Source organism: Belonocnema kinseyi, chromosome 7 (genome assembly GCF_010883055.1).
Source record: "Belonocnema kinseyi isolate 2016_QV_RU_SX_M_011 chromosome 7, B_treatae_v1, whole genome shotgun sequence".
NCBI classification, from domain to species: Eukaryota; Metazoa; Arthropoda; class Insecta; order Hymenoptera; family Cynipidae; genus Belonocnema; species Belonocnema kinseyi.
In genome coordinates, this window is record NC_046663.1 from 142,207,946 (window position 1) to 142,222,602 (window position 14,657).

At 36.3% G+C, this 14,657-nt stretch overlaps 1 protein-coding gene across 3 annotated transcripts in view; it reads left to right on the forward strand.

Annotated features, from left to right (window-relative positions):
* The first annotated feature begins 1,681 nt into the window (after positions 1-1,681).
* LOC117176066 (enhancer of mRNA-decapping protein 3) overlaps positions 1,682-14,657 on the forward strand; it is a 138,192-nt gene continuing 125,216 nt past the window's right edge. The window contains exons 1-2 of one of the 3 annotated variants that reach the window (XM_033366071.1): positions 1,682-1,787; positions 8,294-8,463. In XM_033366071.1, the coding sequence (XP_033221962.1) occupies positions 8,306-8,463 (158 nt within the window). In that variant the 5' untranslated portion in view covers positions 1,682-1,787; positions 8,294-8,305. Of the gene's footprint in view, positions 1,893-8,293; positions 8,464-14,657 lie in introns of all 3 variants that reach the window. The other 2 variants (XM_033366070.1, XM_033366072.1) reach the window with 2 other exon arrangements.

Below are 14,657 nucleotides of genomic sequence, written 5' to 3' on the forward strand. Positions count from 1 at the left end.
CCACAGTTTTGAATTGGAACATTTTTGATAAAACCGTGTTGAGTTGAACAACTGTAAATAGATGTAAATAATGTCATGACTTTTTTTTAACAAACTGCAGTTCGAGTATAAATAATCGAAAAATACTTTCTTTCGAAAGACGATTTTAATCTCATGCTCGAAATTAAAGAAGGTACATGCAGATTTTAATTTTCAATATTGAACTGTTTCAATGAGAGAACGTTAGTATTTAAAGAATTTTAAACAGCTGATTACCTTCATAAACTATTTTTAATTAAAATAATTTAAAATTAACAGAATGAAATGAGCAAATGTAAATATCCTTGTTTACATCCTTCATGCTTGAAAAATACTCGTCTCTGCGCGCACATAACCTCACACATATATAACTTTTACTGCATTTCGCGCAACTTTTAATATGCTTTTTAAGTGAACCATCGGGAATGTCACCTTTTCGCTATGATAAACAGGATTTTGGTAATATAATAAAATAATAAGTACATTCCAAGTAGGACTTGGACCGACTGTCACTTTTGCACTTTCCAAAGCAGCACCTCTTGTGCGCACCAACCTTTTTTCTTTTCAATGGATTTTCTCCTGGTCTATTAGACATTTCTTTTTTGGGAAGTTTTTTAACTTCCAATTGTTCGAAATATTTTTTTTTCGTCAATGTTTACTATTCCCACATAAGTTTCAGTCAAAATTTACCGAAACTCACATGGAAGAACTGTATGTCTTTATCGCTTGCGCAATGTCGTTTTCTTAAATGAAAAAGTCTATAATAAGGAGACCCAACTGCCAGTGGGAAGCTATTTGAAACTGGCAATAGAAACATTACCGTAAGTAATAGGGCACATTACAGGGAGATCTTGAATTTTCGTGCGCAGGTGCGCAGTTGTCCTCGTCCTGTACATGGAAAAGTGTGCATACGAAAGATACACAAAATAAATATATAAACAGTATTTTCGGTACTTGATTGAAAAATGTGTGAATAGATTTTGAGAAGGAAAAGTATAGGTAAGTACCTTTTAAATTTGTAATATGATAAAGAAACAATGGAAGGAATATAACTTGATTGAAAAGTTTAAAGTTTTTTCGAAGCGTAAACATGACAAATATTATAATTTCATTAAGTTATTATGAGGTGACCTTGTTGAGAAATTGGTACACTACGCATTTATAAGCATGTATATAATTTAATCAGCACGGATAATTGCAAATAATGCGATATTTTAATGAAGCGCCCTACCGATAGAAATCTCAGAGTATATGCTAAGGATTCTAAAGACTGAGAAATTCTCCGCAGGCACTCAGGTAGTGAGTAAAGTTTAAATTTTTAAATCATTTCTATTAAAATTAAATGACAGTTATGTAAAACAATAAAATATATTAGACGTTTATTGTACGTACAGTGAGGGCTTTAAAAAAGCGAAGTGTATTCGCCTTCTTCGGCGTGTAACATACACCACAAGCCGCACTTGACACCTGCATCAAACAAACGAACAGAACCTTTTTAACTTACGTCAATTTGACAAACTTTCTCACTCGCACACTTTTCTATGTATAGGAAGAGGACAACTGTGTACCTGCGCACGAAAATTTAAGATCTTCCTGTAATGTGCATACCACTTACGGTAATGTTTCTATTGCTAAGTGTGGAAACGGAGTTAGGTCTCCCTATTATTCCTTCGAGTGTGCACTACACATGCTTCATAACCTAATACTTCTGATTGGAAAGTTGTAATCACGCTCATTTTGTGTCTAGTGCCAAATAACATTAGAAACAGGTATAATAATATTATTGGCTTTATTTGATGTAAAATTAATAATTTTCTTGTGAGAACTTGGATTTAATATTCTATTTGGCACATGCGTTCGTAGTGAATGTAAAAGTAAGTGACAAAATTCAAACTAGTTGTTATATTTATTACTATATACTTATGTGGCGGTTGAACGAAAAGTCACTTTTATTCAATTGTTTCTGATGCAGATTCGTAGGTCTGGTCAGATAGTTTATTTAAATAAAATATAAGTTTGCGTTGTAGCAGTTAGGCCAGGAATGAATCTGCGGCCGAGGCCCTGCCGGGTCGGTCCCGCGATGAATGCGTACAGTCTATTGCCATTTTCATATAAAAAGGGAGGGAGTGATATCTATATATTATTAACCCACGAAACTACTCTGTTTGAGAAAAATGCGCTTATAAAGCTAGAATATTTTTATTTATTTTTTCTAGTTTCACACCTCCCCTGTTAAAGTGAATTTGTTCCGAAATTCTTTGTACTTCCATAGATTACTTCCTTCTAAACTTAATAGGCTTACTATCTAACTTACTGTAAGTCAATCGTAGACGTGCTCGCTGGTACGTAGGTGACAACTTGTGGTATTATTTCGTTGTTTATCTCACTAGTGGTACAACAGAAGTTAATGCCTAGGCTAGGAAGACATTTCCGAATTAATTCGCAAACTCCGCATGTATAAAGAGCAAATATTGATATAAGGATTAACGAAATGTAGTCTGAGTAAGAGAGAATTTTCTTTGCCTTTTTTCCAAGAATGAGATCTTTTAATACTCTGCACTTTACTCAAAACAGTTTCTATCTCATCTAAAGATTTTTCGGTTAATTTTAATTAATTTTACAATAGTGTATTCGGTATGTAGGATGCAGTTATCTAGAGCTTTAATTAATTACTCCTGTTATTAACTTTTCATAATTTGAATTTTCACATTAAATTTGTATGATCATGTTTTGAATCATAATGACACCCTGCTGTTTTTGTAAAATGTAAAATACAGTTTGATCAATAATAATTACATTTATGTGACACATTGTGTCGATAATAATTGGAACGCTGACGACCTGTTTGTTAGCCCAAAGAATGCGTGTGCCAAATTTGATGACGATTGGTAAAAAAACTATTATTATCATATAGCGATTCGAGTTGCGGTAGGAACAATCTCCATTGCTTGCGTATAAATGTTCAAGTCGATCTATGCAGGAGATAGCTAGGATTCCTGCTTTTACCAATTTTAGTAATTCCTAGTAATTTACAGTAACTAAGATCACGTAGGGATGTAAAGAGGTTTTTGGTCGTTGATCATTACATAATTTTCATTTGGGATTACGGTGATAAAATTATCCCCCTTTAATAGTAGTATCGCAAATAAGTGATATATTTTGTAGGTTTCTGTTTCTAAGATCGGCATTAGAATTGAGCAAACAAATTTATTATTTATCAATGAAACAGTTATTTCGGCAATGTCAATCAAGTATTGATAATTTACCTTTACTAAATGAATCCCTCTATCAAATGCCTTATAGAAACGTATGCAAATGGACAAAAGGATATATAGAGCCATATATAATTTATAAGTTTTCTATATGGCTCTATAATGGTTTTATATATCCTTTTGTCCATTTCTATAGGTTTCTATAAGAGATTTAATGGAGGGATGCTATGCTTTTCATTGTTTACCTCTTCAAATTATTTAATGATGGTATGTCTTCATCTATAATGTTTTTTATATTTTTTTAAACAAGGAATCTACATCGTGTGTTGCTGAATTTAAAGTAATCGTAATTACTTTAGTCTGATTATGTAGTGACATTTTTAACATTTTGTTTTTAGAATATAGTTGATCAAGTTCGTGGTTAATATAATCTAAATCACCTTTAGATAGTGTTGCAAAAAGTTTCTTGGATATGCTTCCAAAAAATTAAAACCTTCCCTTTTAACCCGATTCTGTCCTATTAGCAGATTGAGTAACAATATTCGAATATTTAACCATTCAATTCGGGATTTTAAGGTTTCTAGTTCAAATTGTTCCAGACATTCATTACATCGTTCGAAGACGGATTTATATAAGAGATTAATTTCTTTCATATCTTTTGTCAAGGCTGTGTGTGTCGACCGACGAAATGAGTCGCCATTTAGTGAGATAGATTTTCGCTGTACCAAGGTCCTCGGTGAATATAGTGGATACATCGATAGAAGTGAGGGTCACGTTAGCTGATCTGATCAAAAGAAATCATAGCAGTATCCAAGTTAAATTCATTCTAAAGAAGAACATTAAATGAACCGATGAAGCTATTGGTAGAAGCGCTTCAACCTATTAAGGTCTATAGTTTAATGCTGATTATTGTATAAAATTTCATAATCAGAGGAACTGACGCCTTTGCATATGGTGTAGGGTCCGAGCCATTAACTTTCCAATTTTGTTTCTTTGCAATCAATATGTAAATTGACTTTTCTTCCAAATGTAATTTCCAACGGCCTTAAACGTTTACTCTCATGAATTGCGGTATTAAATGCGTTCAAGTTTTGGTTCCATGCCGTCTCGTTTTCGGTCATGTATGTCTTTAACAAATATTTGATTGTTCCATGAGTTCTCTCAAGTCCTCTATTGCTTTGTGGATGGTAAGCAGTTGCTTTGATGTGCTTGATTCTAAAAAGTTTTTCAAATTTTTGAACCGATTCCGACACAAAGTTAGCGCCCTGGTCAGTTAAGATGTGCTTTGGAGAAGAAAATATGTAAATTTAATGATCTAATATCTGGACAGAAAGTCCTGACACTTGGGAAAAAGTAGCTCTATCTCAGCGACAAAAAATCGCATTGAGTTCGCATTTATTAAAGCTGATTCGAAATCTTTCTAACTTAAAGGCCGCATCTCGGTGAAAATTTTGTTTTTGTAAGAGCAAAAAGTTTGGAGAAAATCACTGTTGACGAAGCCTAGATTTTGAAAGTCAACTTTCAGCTGTTCCTAAAGTTAAAGCTGTGGTTGCCAGAGTTGTTAATGCAAGAAAACATTAACTCCTGCTTGAATGGAGATGTCGAGATGAATCAAGACTTAAAAGAAAGAGTTTAATTAGCTGGCAAAGCTCGGACCATTTAAATGTCGATAAAATTCTGTAGTTACCTGAAAATTGAGTTCGCATAATTTAGACCTTAATGAGCTATGCTAAAGTCTCGTGAGGGAATGGTAGTACAGAAAAGAGACTGCCGGGTGGTCATTGCCAGGCCTCTCCTAATGGCGCATACTTGAAAAAAGTGTTCTGCTTCTGTAAGGTTTCCTGAAAGTGAAATTACAAACATATGACCAGGTCTATTCATGGACCAAGACTCTGAAATCTGACCTATATTCTGCAGGGACCCGTACAGCAACAGACCCATTTTTTCAAGTCTTCGCCGTTGGGAGTGGCCTGGCAATAGACACTCGTCACCCTTTTTTTCTGTACTACTATTCCCTTATGAGGCTTCAGCATAGCTCATTAAGGTCCAAATTATGCGAACTTTATCAGTTTATAGAAAATGTAACATCTTCGATGCTCACACGTTTCGTAATTTTTCTTAAGGGATCCACCATGTGTAATTTAAGTATGTTCCAGGTTTTGTTTCTGGTGAAATGTTTAATTTTGATGTAGAGAAGTTTGCCCCATTTTCTTCGTCAAAGTCTGGTAACTGGATTTTTAGCAAAGAGAAAATGTTTTATTTGCTCATTTTAATTTAATTATTTCCGTTGGCCACCGGTCTAATTTTTAATTTACTAGGCAGACGTTTCGTTTTCTAGTTTGCATATTCCTGGGAGTCATTTACTTGGTTGATTTTGGTATTCTTGTCTGATTTCTCTGAGAGATTTTGATCTTCAATGGGGTGCATTCTCGAAAGCGCGTCAGCTGTTCTATTTTCCTTCCCTTTTTTATGCACGACCTTGCATGTGTATGCTTCCACCTGAAATCTCCACCTCATTAACCTGGAAGAAGGGTCTTTTACGTTGAAAAGCCACGTCAAAGCTGGATAGTCGGTTTGTATTATGAATTGACGTCTGCGAAGATTTTGTCGAAGCCGCTTACTTGCTCAGAAGGTTGAGGTATGTTAAACTGACGTTTTTTAAACTGACATCTTCGAATCGAGTTAAAACCTATTTCACAATGAAGGGCTCATTTAATGCTAATTTAATGCCCTAATGCGAAATTGAATGCTCCACTATTTTTTCAAAAACCCAGGGGTTACGCTAGCTTCACGTTAAGCTGGCGGAACCCCAGGTGAAGTAAATCTTGAATCGAGTTCTGTCATCACATAATTAAGGGCTCATTTAATGCTCCACTATTTTTTCAAAAAACCGGGGCTTACGCTAGCTTAACTTTAAGCTGACGGAACCCCATTTGAAATAAGCGTTAAATTAAGTTCCTGCACATCACATAATTAAGAGTTCATTTAATGCTCACCAGAAAAAAAAATTATTTTTCAAAAGCCACCTCTCATACTGAAAAACCACCCATGATATAACTGATGCAAACAATTGTAAATCTGGCCATAATATACTTAAAAGCTCATTTAATGCCCCATTGCCAAATATAATGCTCCACTATTTTTAAAAGAAACCGGGGGTGACGCTAGCTTCACCTTAAGCTAGCTTAACCCCCTGTTTAAAAGAAAATATTTGTTTTTTTCAGATTACAATAGGATTTTTGGTTTTTGTTTATTCGCTGTGATCCAAATTTGGTTGTTGGATTCTTGTTTTTTTTTTTTTAACAGGATTTTGCATCAAATAGTGGATCATTAAATTTGGCAATATGGGATTAAATGAGCATTAAATAAGCCCTTAATTATGTCATATGACCGAACTCGATTCAGCGCTTATTTCACTTGGAGTTCCGTCAGCTTAATGTTAAGCTAGCTTAACCCCCGTTTTTTTTTTTTTTGAAAAAATAGTAGAGCATTAAATTTGGTAATTGGGCATTAAATGAGCCCTTAATTATAGTATGGGCAGCATTCAATTTGGCAATGGGGCATTAAATGAGCATTAAATAAGATCTTAATTGTAGTATGGTCAGATTTAAGAGTTGTGTCATAATTTATATGATTGGTAGTTTTTCAGTATCATGGGTGGCTTTTGTAAAATAATTTTTTGTGGTTTTGGAGAGAATTAAAAGAGCCCGAAGATACCCCGAGCCGCCTTCTATTCGGTGTAAGTCAGCGCTGAGATACAGTTGATGATGTAAAAGGATTGGTAGAAAATCATGTTAAAACGAGTTCTAGAGATTTACATCAATTGAGGCTAGTTGCTGCTAATAAAAGTGAAAAGTCCCAGATCTATAATAAAGAGTACAATGATAAAAAATGTAAAGATCCACATTCATATGATGTTGGAGACTACGTCATGTTAAGAAATTTCGATAGTACTCCTTGCATATCAAAAAAGCTTATTCCAGAGTTCAAAGGGCCATACGAAATTGTTAAAAAACTTCGTTATGATAGGTTCATTGTTTCAAATATAAAAGGATTTCAAAATACACAAAAATGTTATCAGGGTTATCATGTTATCATGTCTGACTTATTTATTAGTCATTCTAGACTAACAAATAGTCTAACCCAGTGAGGAAGTTTCTTGATTGGGTAGTTTACCTAAAGTTGTTGATTTTACCTTTATATGTCTTTAATTTCTGTTATCAATGAACATTGTTAATCAGTATTCAGTGGCCTCGCGAATCGCTGGGAATATCCGGCAAGCATGATTAATAAGAAGTGACACGAGCTTATAGGCGGGGAAGGGGGAAAGTAGTGTTATCTTTGTCTAGCTTGCACGCTTTGTAATTGCCGTGTCCATTCTACTTAGCGAGTTAGATCGAAGGTGGTTCGCATGGGGATTTCGACGTAAACTTTATAAAGTAAACGCAGACAACTCTTTACTTAAGAAACATCAAAAACAAGAATTCTGAAAATTCCAGGGATTGTGCCCAAATTATTGGGGTATGCAAAAGCGAAAAACTCGACCCGTTTAAAAAAGTTTTCAATTTCGTTGGATCTTAGATTTACAAAGCTTTTTAGGTTTTAATGATGAATACAGGGTTCTCCGCAATCACGACACCCTGGAAACCCGAACCGATCCATATATGTCCAAAGTTTCGAGTAATTTATTAGTAATTTATTAAATAAGTAAGATTATGATTTCTGACTACCTGCAAATTAATTTTGAATCGAAATGCATAGGCGCAACAGCTGAAACATACATCGTGCTTAAAGTGTAAAGGCGCAACAGCAAGGTAAACCCTTTATAACTGCTTTCAGAATTGGTCACTTCTCTCACGCAATACATGTCTTGAAAATCGAAATCACCGATCAATGATTAATTTCTGTACGTGTTCTATATATTCTAGATACTTACGGGACTCTTTAGCCCTAAGAACTTGATGAAATAAAGTCAAGTTACGATCTCTTTGCAAGGTCTTGCTCGATATTAATGGATTATTATGTTTGATCATTTTTGGAACTGTAATATGTTATTTTTTTAGAATCCGTCTGCAATGAGTGAGCAATTTGTGGGGTGTACAGTTTCAATTACGTGCATTGAAGAAATCGGAACGTACCAAGGTCAGATTGTAGACCTTAATGACCAAGTTGTGACGTTGACAAAACCATTTTGCAATGGTGTACCGCATTCTTCTGCTCGAGTTGCATTAAAGTAAGAGATTTTTATGCAATTAAATGTTAATATATTTCCATAGTTCAAAACCAGCGATGTGACCTACGGCTATCTATAACTCAACTCGGGTGCGCTAAATAGTATAGAAACTTCCATACAATTTACAACTTTCGAAATTACTTAAATTTGGTCATCTTAAAATCTATTGTTGAATTAAGCATAAACTGGTATAAAGAACCAAGTTTATCCTGTAAATATCGAAAATACCCATGTGCGGATCTATGTAGGGATCCGAAGTAAGATCGCTTGCCTAAAGTTGAACGGACTTTGTTAGCTAAAGATTGGCAACCTGAGTTATGCCATATTGTATATTTATTAGAATCTTTTTTCGGGCCAATCTAAATAACCAATACAAGTAGTCGTTGACTGATCGAATGCAGACCCAAAAATGATTCCTCTACCATACGTATATCCAAGCCCGAACGGGCCGGCGAAGCCAACACCGGGCCAGCAATGTTGAGTGAACCCGGCTAATGAAGCAAATATTCTGGAGAACAGCTGGTTATGCCAGGTGGATGCCTGGGATATGAGGAAGTTAAGAGAGTTGCGGCTGAAGAGCCGATTGGCGTCGTGGTGGCACAAAAGGGGTTCGGTGGAGACTTAACGAATGACTTGTCGAGTGGACAGGTACACTAGAGCTAGCTAGTCAGTGGTTCGAATTTAAGGACGAGACCCATCCCTTACTCTGGCCCGCAGGGCCGTGTGAATGCAGGGGCTTTATAACTTCGTTATAACCCCCTCCCCCCATGTTTGGTGCAAGATTTACTTCCTCTTAAAAACTTTTTCACATTTATCTGTTTGGTGTATCTCCATCTAACCCCTTTTTGGATATTTTGTGCTGATAGTATCCAGAAATGCATGGCATTTAATAATTAATCCAACTAGCATGGGAAAGGAATGATCATTTTCATCCAGTTATCGAGAAAAATAGCCAAAATTTTTAGGCTGGTGTTGTTACGAACCGTCCTGGTACTTAATTAAATTTGTTATTAAACCTTTTAAAATTAGAATGAACTCTCCAGGAAGATATACGCAACGTAAGCGTTAGCAAAGCATAAGCCAGCATGAACATTCCGTCATCCATGCCAGTAAGATAGTGTAAAATACTATTTATTTTAAACGATTTATTTAACGATTTATTTTATAACGATTTATTTTATAACGATTTATTTTTACAGCTGATCAGACCCCTAATAATTGATCCTTATTAATAATGTTTAAATTACCGTTGCTTAAGTGATGATTTCTTATCACTACGAAATATTTTGAAAATTATTAACTGCATATAATAAACAGTTATAAGCGACTGTTATAAATAAACTAATTTATGAACAATTTATAATCAATAGTCAATCAAATTCAAATTATAATTGAAAATGTTAAATTTAAGGAACTAAAGGTGTCTCTAAGTCACGTTATGATAGTCAGCATTTTTGTTAGAAGTTAGTTATTCTCAATATAGCTTCATGCTATAGTTCCTTTCCAAATTGTCGCTTAACACTTGTACCCAATAGAAATGCTAAGGAATGCGGAAAAAACACGGTTTCTCTTGCCCGTCTGCACTCGACGTGTAACTGATCTTGGCCGCACGTCATTAAGAATTAAAGTTAGTTATTGGCTAGCAGCGATGTTTTGAAACGGTACCACCGTCCATACCCCTTATTTTGATTAAATATCAACGGACGTCACTCTTAAACTGCACCAACGAACCCACGTTTTTAGCAAATTCGGACGATCCGGGATGCATTGAATGACAGCATCATCGGACCTAATTTGAACAATTTAATTGACGCATCCAGGCAGCCATAGGAACGGACGTAAAACACTTTCGGTGTAAACTCAAACAAGGTCCACAAAAAAAGGTCGTATGTGGATCACGACCCTGGAATGACCCCGAAGGTAATCGGTTCACATGACCTTGATGAATATCTGAACGTACAATTTTCCGTTCTTTCGATTGGCGGTATCAAAAATAGGGGTTTCCATTTGAAAAATAAAAGTTGACCTTGAAATAACCTTGAAGGTCAACGCCAAGGTCAGCTTCAAGGTCACCCTTCAGATCCTCGTCCAAAACCCTAAAACTTTTGTCCGTATACATTTCTCACAAAAACGCATATTTTCGCTTTAGTGGGGGGGGGGCTGATACTTCTCGATGACCCTGTAAGTATGTGTGTGCATGTGTGTGTGTGTGTGTGTTTGTGTGTGTGTGAATTAAACTAGAATATAAATATTTTCGGCGTGTCTATAAAATCAATTAACCTTAGTCTTAATCTTTTTGTGGTGTATTTACCATCTGATTTGACCAATCAACACATTAAGTCTATTTTCATTGCCTTACAGGAAATTTGCTCATTGAAAAATTCGCAGCTTATTCGCAGCAGTACAAAATGATGAATTCTAAATGTACATGATTTTCATTTTTGCATTAAGTTAAATGAGTCACTTAATTTCAACCAGAAATGGAACCTAAGTGCAGTGTCTCCTATCTGATATACGAGTAATATGATGATTAAAAGGCAGGTATGTTGAGTTCATGGTAGTCGCTTCGTCAGCGTTCCCTATTTTGCTATATGTTGTCAGATCTATAACTGATTTTGCTTATGAATAGAATAATCGTACATATGTGATGAAAAAAAAATATAAAAAAGGATTGAATGTTTACTTTCTGTACCTGGTAGCTTGAAACGTATATAAATGCCTTGTTTTTTCACTTCTACTAATCTCATTGACTTAAAGTCATATTATAATCATCAGTTGACTTTCAACTGGTGAATGGTCCTTTTGGTTACATCTGAAAGGCAACCGCCTTTTTTTTACTGAAATTCAAATTCTTGTATTACTGTGTTGTTTTGGGAGATTTTAATATCCTGAATTATACTATCAGAAGGGTTGTAATTTCGATATTAAATCAGAGCTTTTTGATGAGTGTTTAGCAACTTATAATCCCACTTAATACAATTCTCTATTTAATACCAAAAAAATGGTTAGATCTCATATTTTCAAACAATGAATGTGAGTTTGACCGTGCACTAAGAGCTTTAGTCTCTGAGAATGGTTATCACCCAGCTTTATCCATTAGGCTCAAATTTAATTCCATCCATAACGTACACTTTAAACACTGCATGATTCAAGGATACTACAATTAAAAAAAGGGCGACCTATCAGGTTTACGTACATACTTTCTGAAATTAAATTTTATTTGAAAAAAGATCTTCCCCTTCATTCCGCTGGGAATCAAACCACAGAACTTTCGATTGCCGGTCCGGGTGCTTTTCCCTTAAGCTACTAGAGAGATGGAAAAAGGAATACCCTATCGATAGAAATCTCAGAGTATATGCTAAATATTCTGAAGGCTCTGAGAAGCTTTGAGAAATTCTCCGCAGGCACTCAGGTAGATCCTTTAAATGTTAACAGCCTTAAACATAATAATTCGGAATCCACGGATTACGATGATTTCAGATATCTTCTTTTTAATGTTTAAAATTGGAATTAATACAACGTTTATCGTAAATGAAATGAGATACATTAAAAAAGACAACATTTTGTCATTCAACTAGAAAATTATATATTAGTATATAAATTATAGTTATAAATAAGTATAATGAGAAAATTCATCAATTAAAAAAAACGTGTTCATAATTTGATGAAAAATTTAACTACTGTAAATAACTATGCCCGTCCGATGCGTGTCGAATACAAAATAACCATTATATGACCGTCGCATCACTCTTAAAAGGACCTCTAAAAGAACCTTGAAAAGGGCCCAAATCTCTTTGACTATCTCTGAGACTAAATCATTCAAGTCGAACCTGCAGATAGTCTCAAGCCGGCCAGGCTATTTCGCCTGAGAATACTCTGAGATTTCTATCGGTAGGGTACTTTTTCAGAAAGACACGCATTGTTTTGCTAGGTATGAAAAGTCTAGTTTTTCAAGGAATCTGTATTATCGTCAGCGAATAGAAGAAATTCTTAATGTCTTTTCAGTCTACATGGAGCTATGAATTTAGCATTTTTAAAGTTAAATTTTGTCTGAAAAAGATTTTTCTTCCGATCTTTCTAGTAGCTTCAGGGAAAAACACGAATGGCAATCGGAAGTTCTGTTATTGGATTTCCAGCAGAAGGAAGGAGAAGATCGTTTTCAAATAACATTTAATTTCAGAAAGTATGTATGTAAACCGGATAGGTCACCCTTTTTTTGATTGCAGTATTCCTGGAACATGGAGGGTTTTAAGTGTACGTCTTGGCATGCCAAAATGAAACCCCTCCGTACCAGACTTCAATCCGGGTGATTTTAGGAAAGCAAAAGTTAGCTCACACGACATTGACTGATCCTCCACTTTTCTGTAGAAGATACCGTGCATCCTCTTATCGAGGAGCTGTTCACGAAATTTGTCCTCTCGTGCTTTCTTAATCCGGGCTTCCAGGAGTCAGTACTCGAGATAGATAAGATTTGATGCAATTTCCTCACCCCTAATACTGAAGTTAAGTCCGAGTATTTCAGCAGCCTCCCCCGCTGCTTTGTGCAGAAACGCTCCTTTGCCCACTTCTTCGTGCTTCCTGACCATTTTAAAAAGAGGGTCTCTTCCATTTGCGACTCCATGCGCTGTACCCAAAATAATCCTGTTGTGAAGACATTCAAGACTCAATATTCCGCGACAACTTTGACTGCGTGAGATGTACAATCGCGGACCGTAAGCATGTTCGTTGCAGATACTCTTTTCCTCGCGGACAGTTCGGAAGACCAAATCTGCCAGATGAGGCTCAGGGTCTTCAGGGATGCCATTAAGTTTTCCTCGCTTCAAATAAACCTTGACGCATTTGTCTAACCCAAATTCCATTCCAATTTCCTCAGTATATCGTTCGACAATCCCTAAAGCTAGATGTAGTTGTTCTTTGTTTTTAGCATAGATCTTAAGATCGTCCATGTAAAATACATGAGTGACCTTGTACTTTCAATCTGCAGGTTTGCCGCAAAAGTACCGGTCGGAATGGCGAAGTGCTAGAGATGGTGGCAATAATGTAAGGCAAAAAGAGGAGTGGGCTCATGGTGTCGCCCTGAAAGACACTTCTCTGAAAGGTGACATTGTTAGTTGTCACACGATTTTTTTCCAGATGAGATAGTAAATCTGGTTTTCCAAAGCGGCATCAACCTCTGTATGCAACTAACGATATGCGGATGAACCTTTGAGCTTTCCAAAAGACAGATGATAAGTCTATGGGAGGTCCAATCGAAAGCTTTCCGATAATCAATCCAGGCCATCGATAGGTCACGCTGATTAAATGCTGCATCATTGCAGGTACATCTATCGATGAGTAGGTTCTCCCGGCATCCCGCTACGCCTTTCTTTGAGCTTCGTTGTTCATACATTTCTTACCACACAGGTTTAATTGCCCGAACAATCCTATCATTTAGAATAGCTGTGAATATCTTATACAGTGTGTTCAGACACGTGATTGGCCTGTGATTCTTCGGGGCAGCTAAGTTGCCTATTTTCAGCAGGAATATTGTGCGCCGTTTTACTAACCTCCTTGGCAGTGATGGGTGGGCATTCTTCATCAGGTGTTATACGGGCATCATACAGCTCCTTGAAGCTATTTATATTTTCTGAGTCTTCGTCCAGTCTATGCTGCACTTCGTAGACTTCTCTCTAAAATACTTCGAACTCCTCTGGTTTTGGCGGGTGGTCGACAGTAATTGAAAGGTCTTGGAAGAGTCGAGATGGGTCAGAGAGAAACTGTTGATTTTCTCTGAACCACTTCTCCCTCCGCTCTAGACTTCTCTTAGCGTCAGATAGTATCCGTGTTCTCTCAACAATATGCTGCCTGATGATCAGCAGTTTTGACTTGTTAAGTGTGTGATAACGGGCCCGGAGTTCGCGTGCGAACTTTCGAACCTTGGCGGTAAAATTCCTGCCAGATGTGATGTAGTCAATCACACATTGAATGCGGGACGCGTACTGTCTTGCCCAGCCTATCTTTATGGCAAGTTGATGCATTCGTCGTTTGGTCTTATGATCAGCCGTTGGTTTTGTTTTACGGTTCGCATCGGCCAAAGCTCTCGCTGCACTAAGCACACAATAATTGATAGCCCAGAGGTCGGATTCACCGGAAAAATGTCCACGAAGCTCGTCATCCATTTCAGCCAGATCTTTAGGCTTGAGAGAAACCTTGGC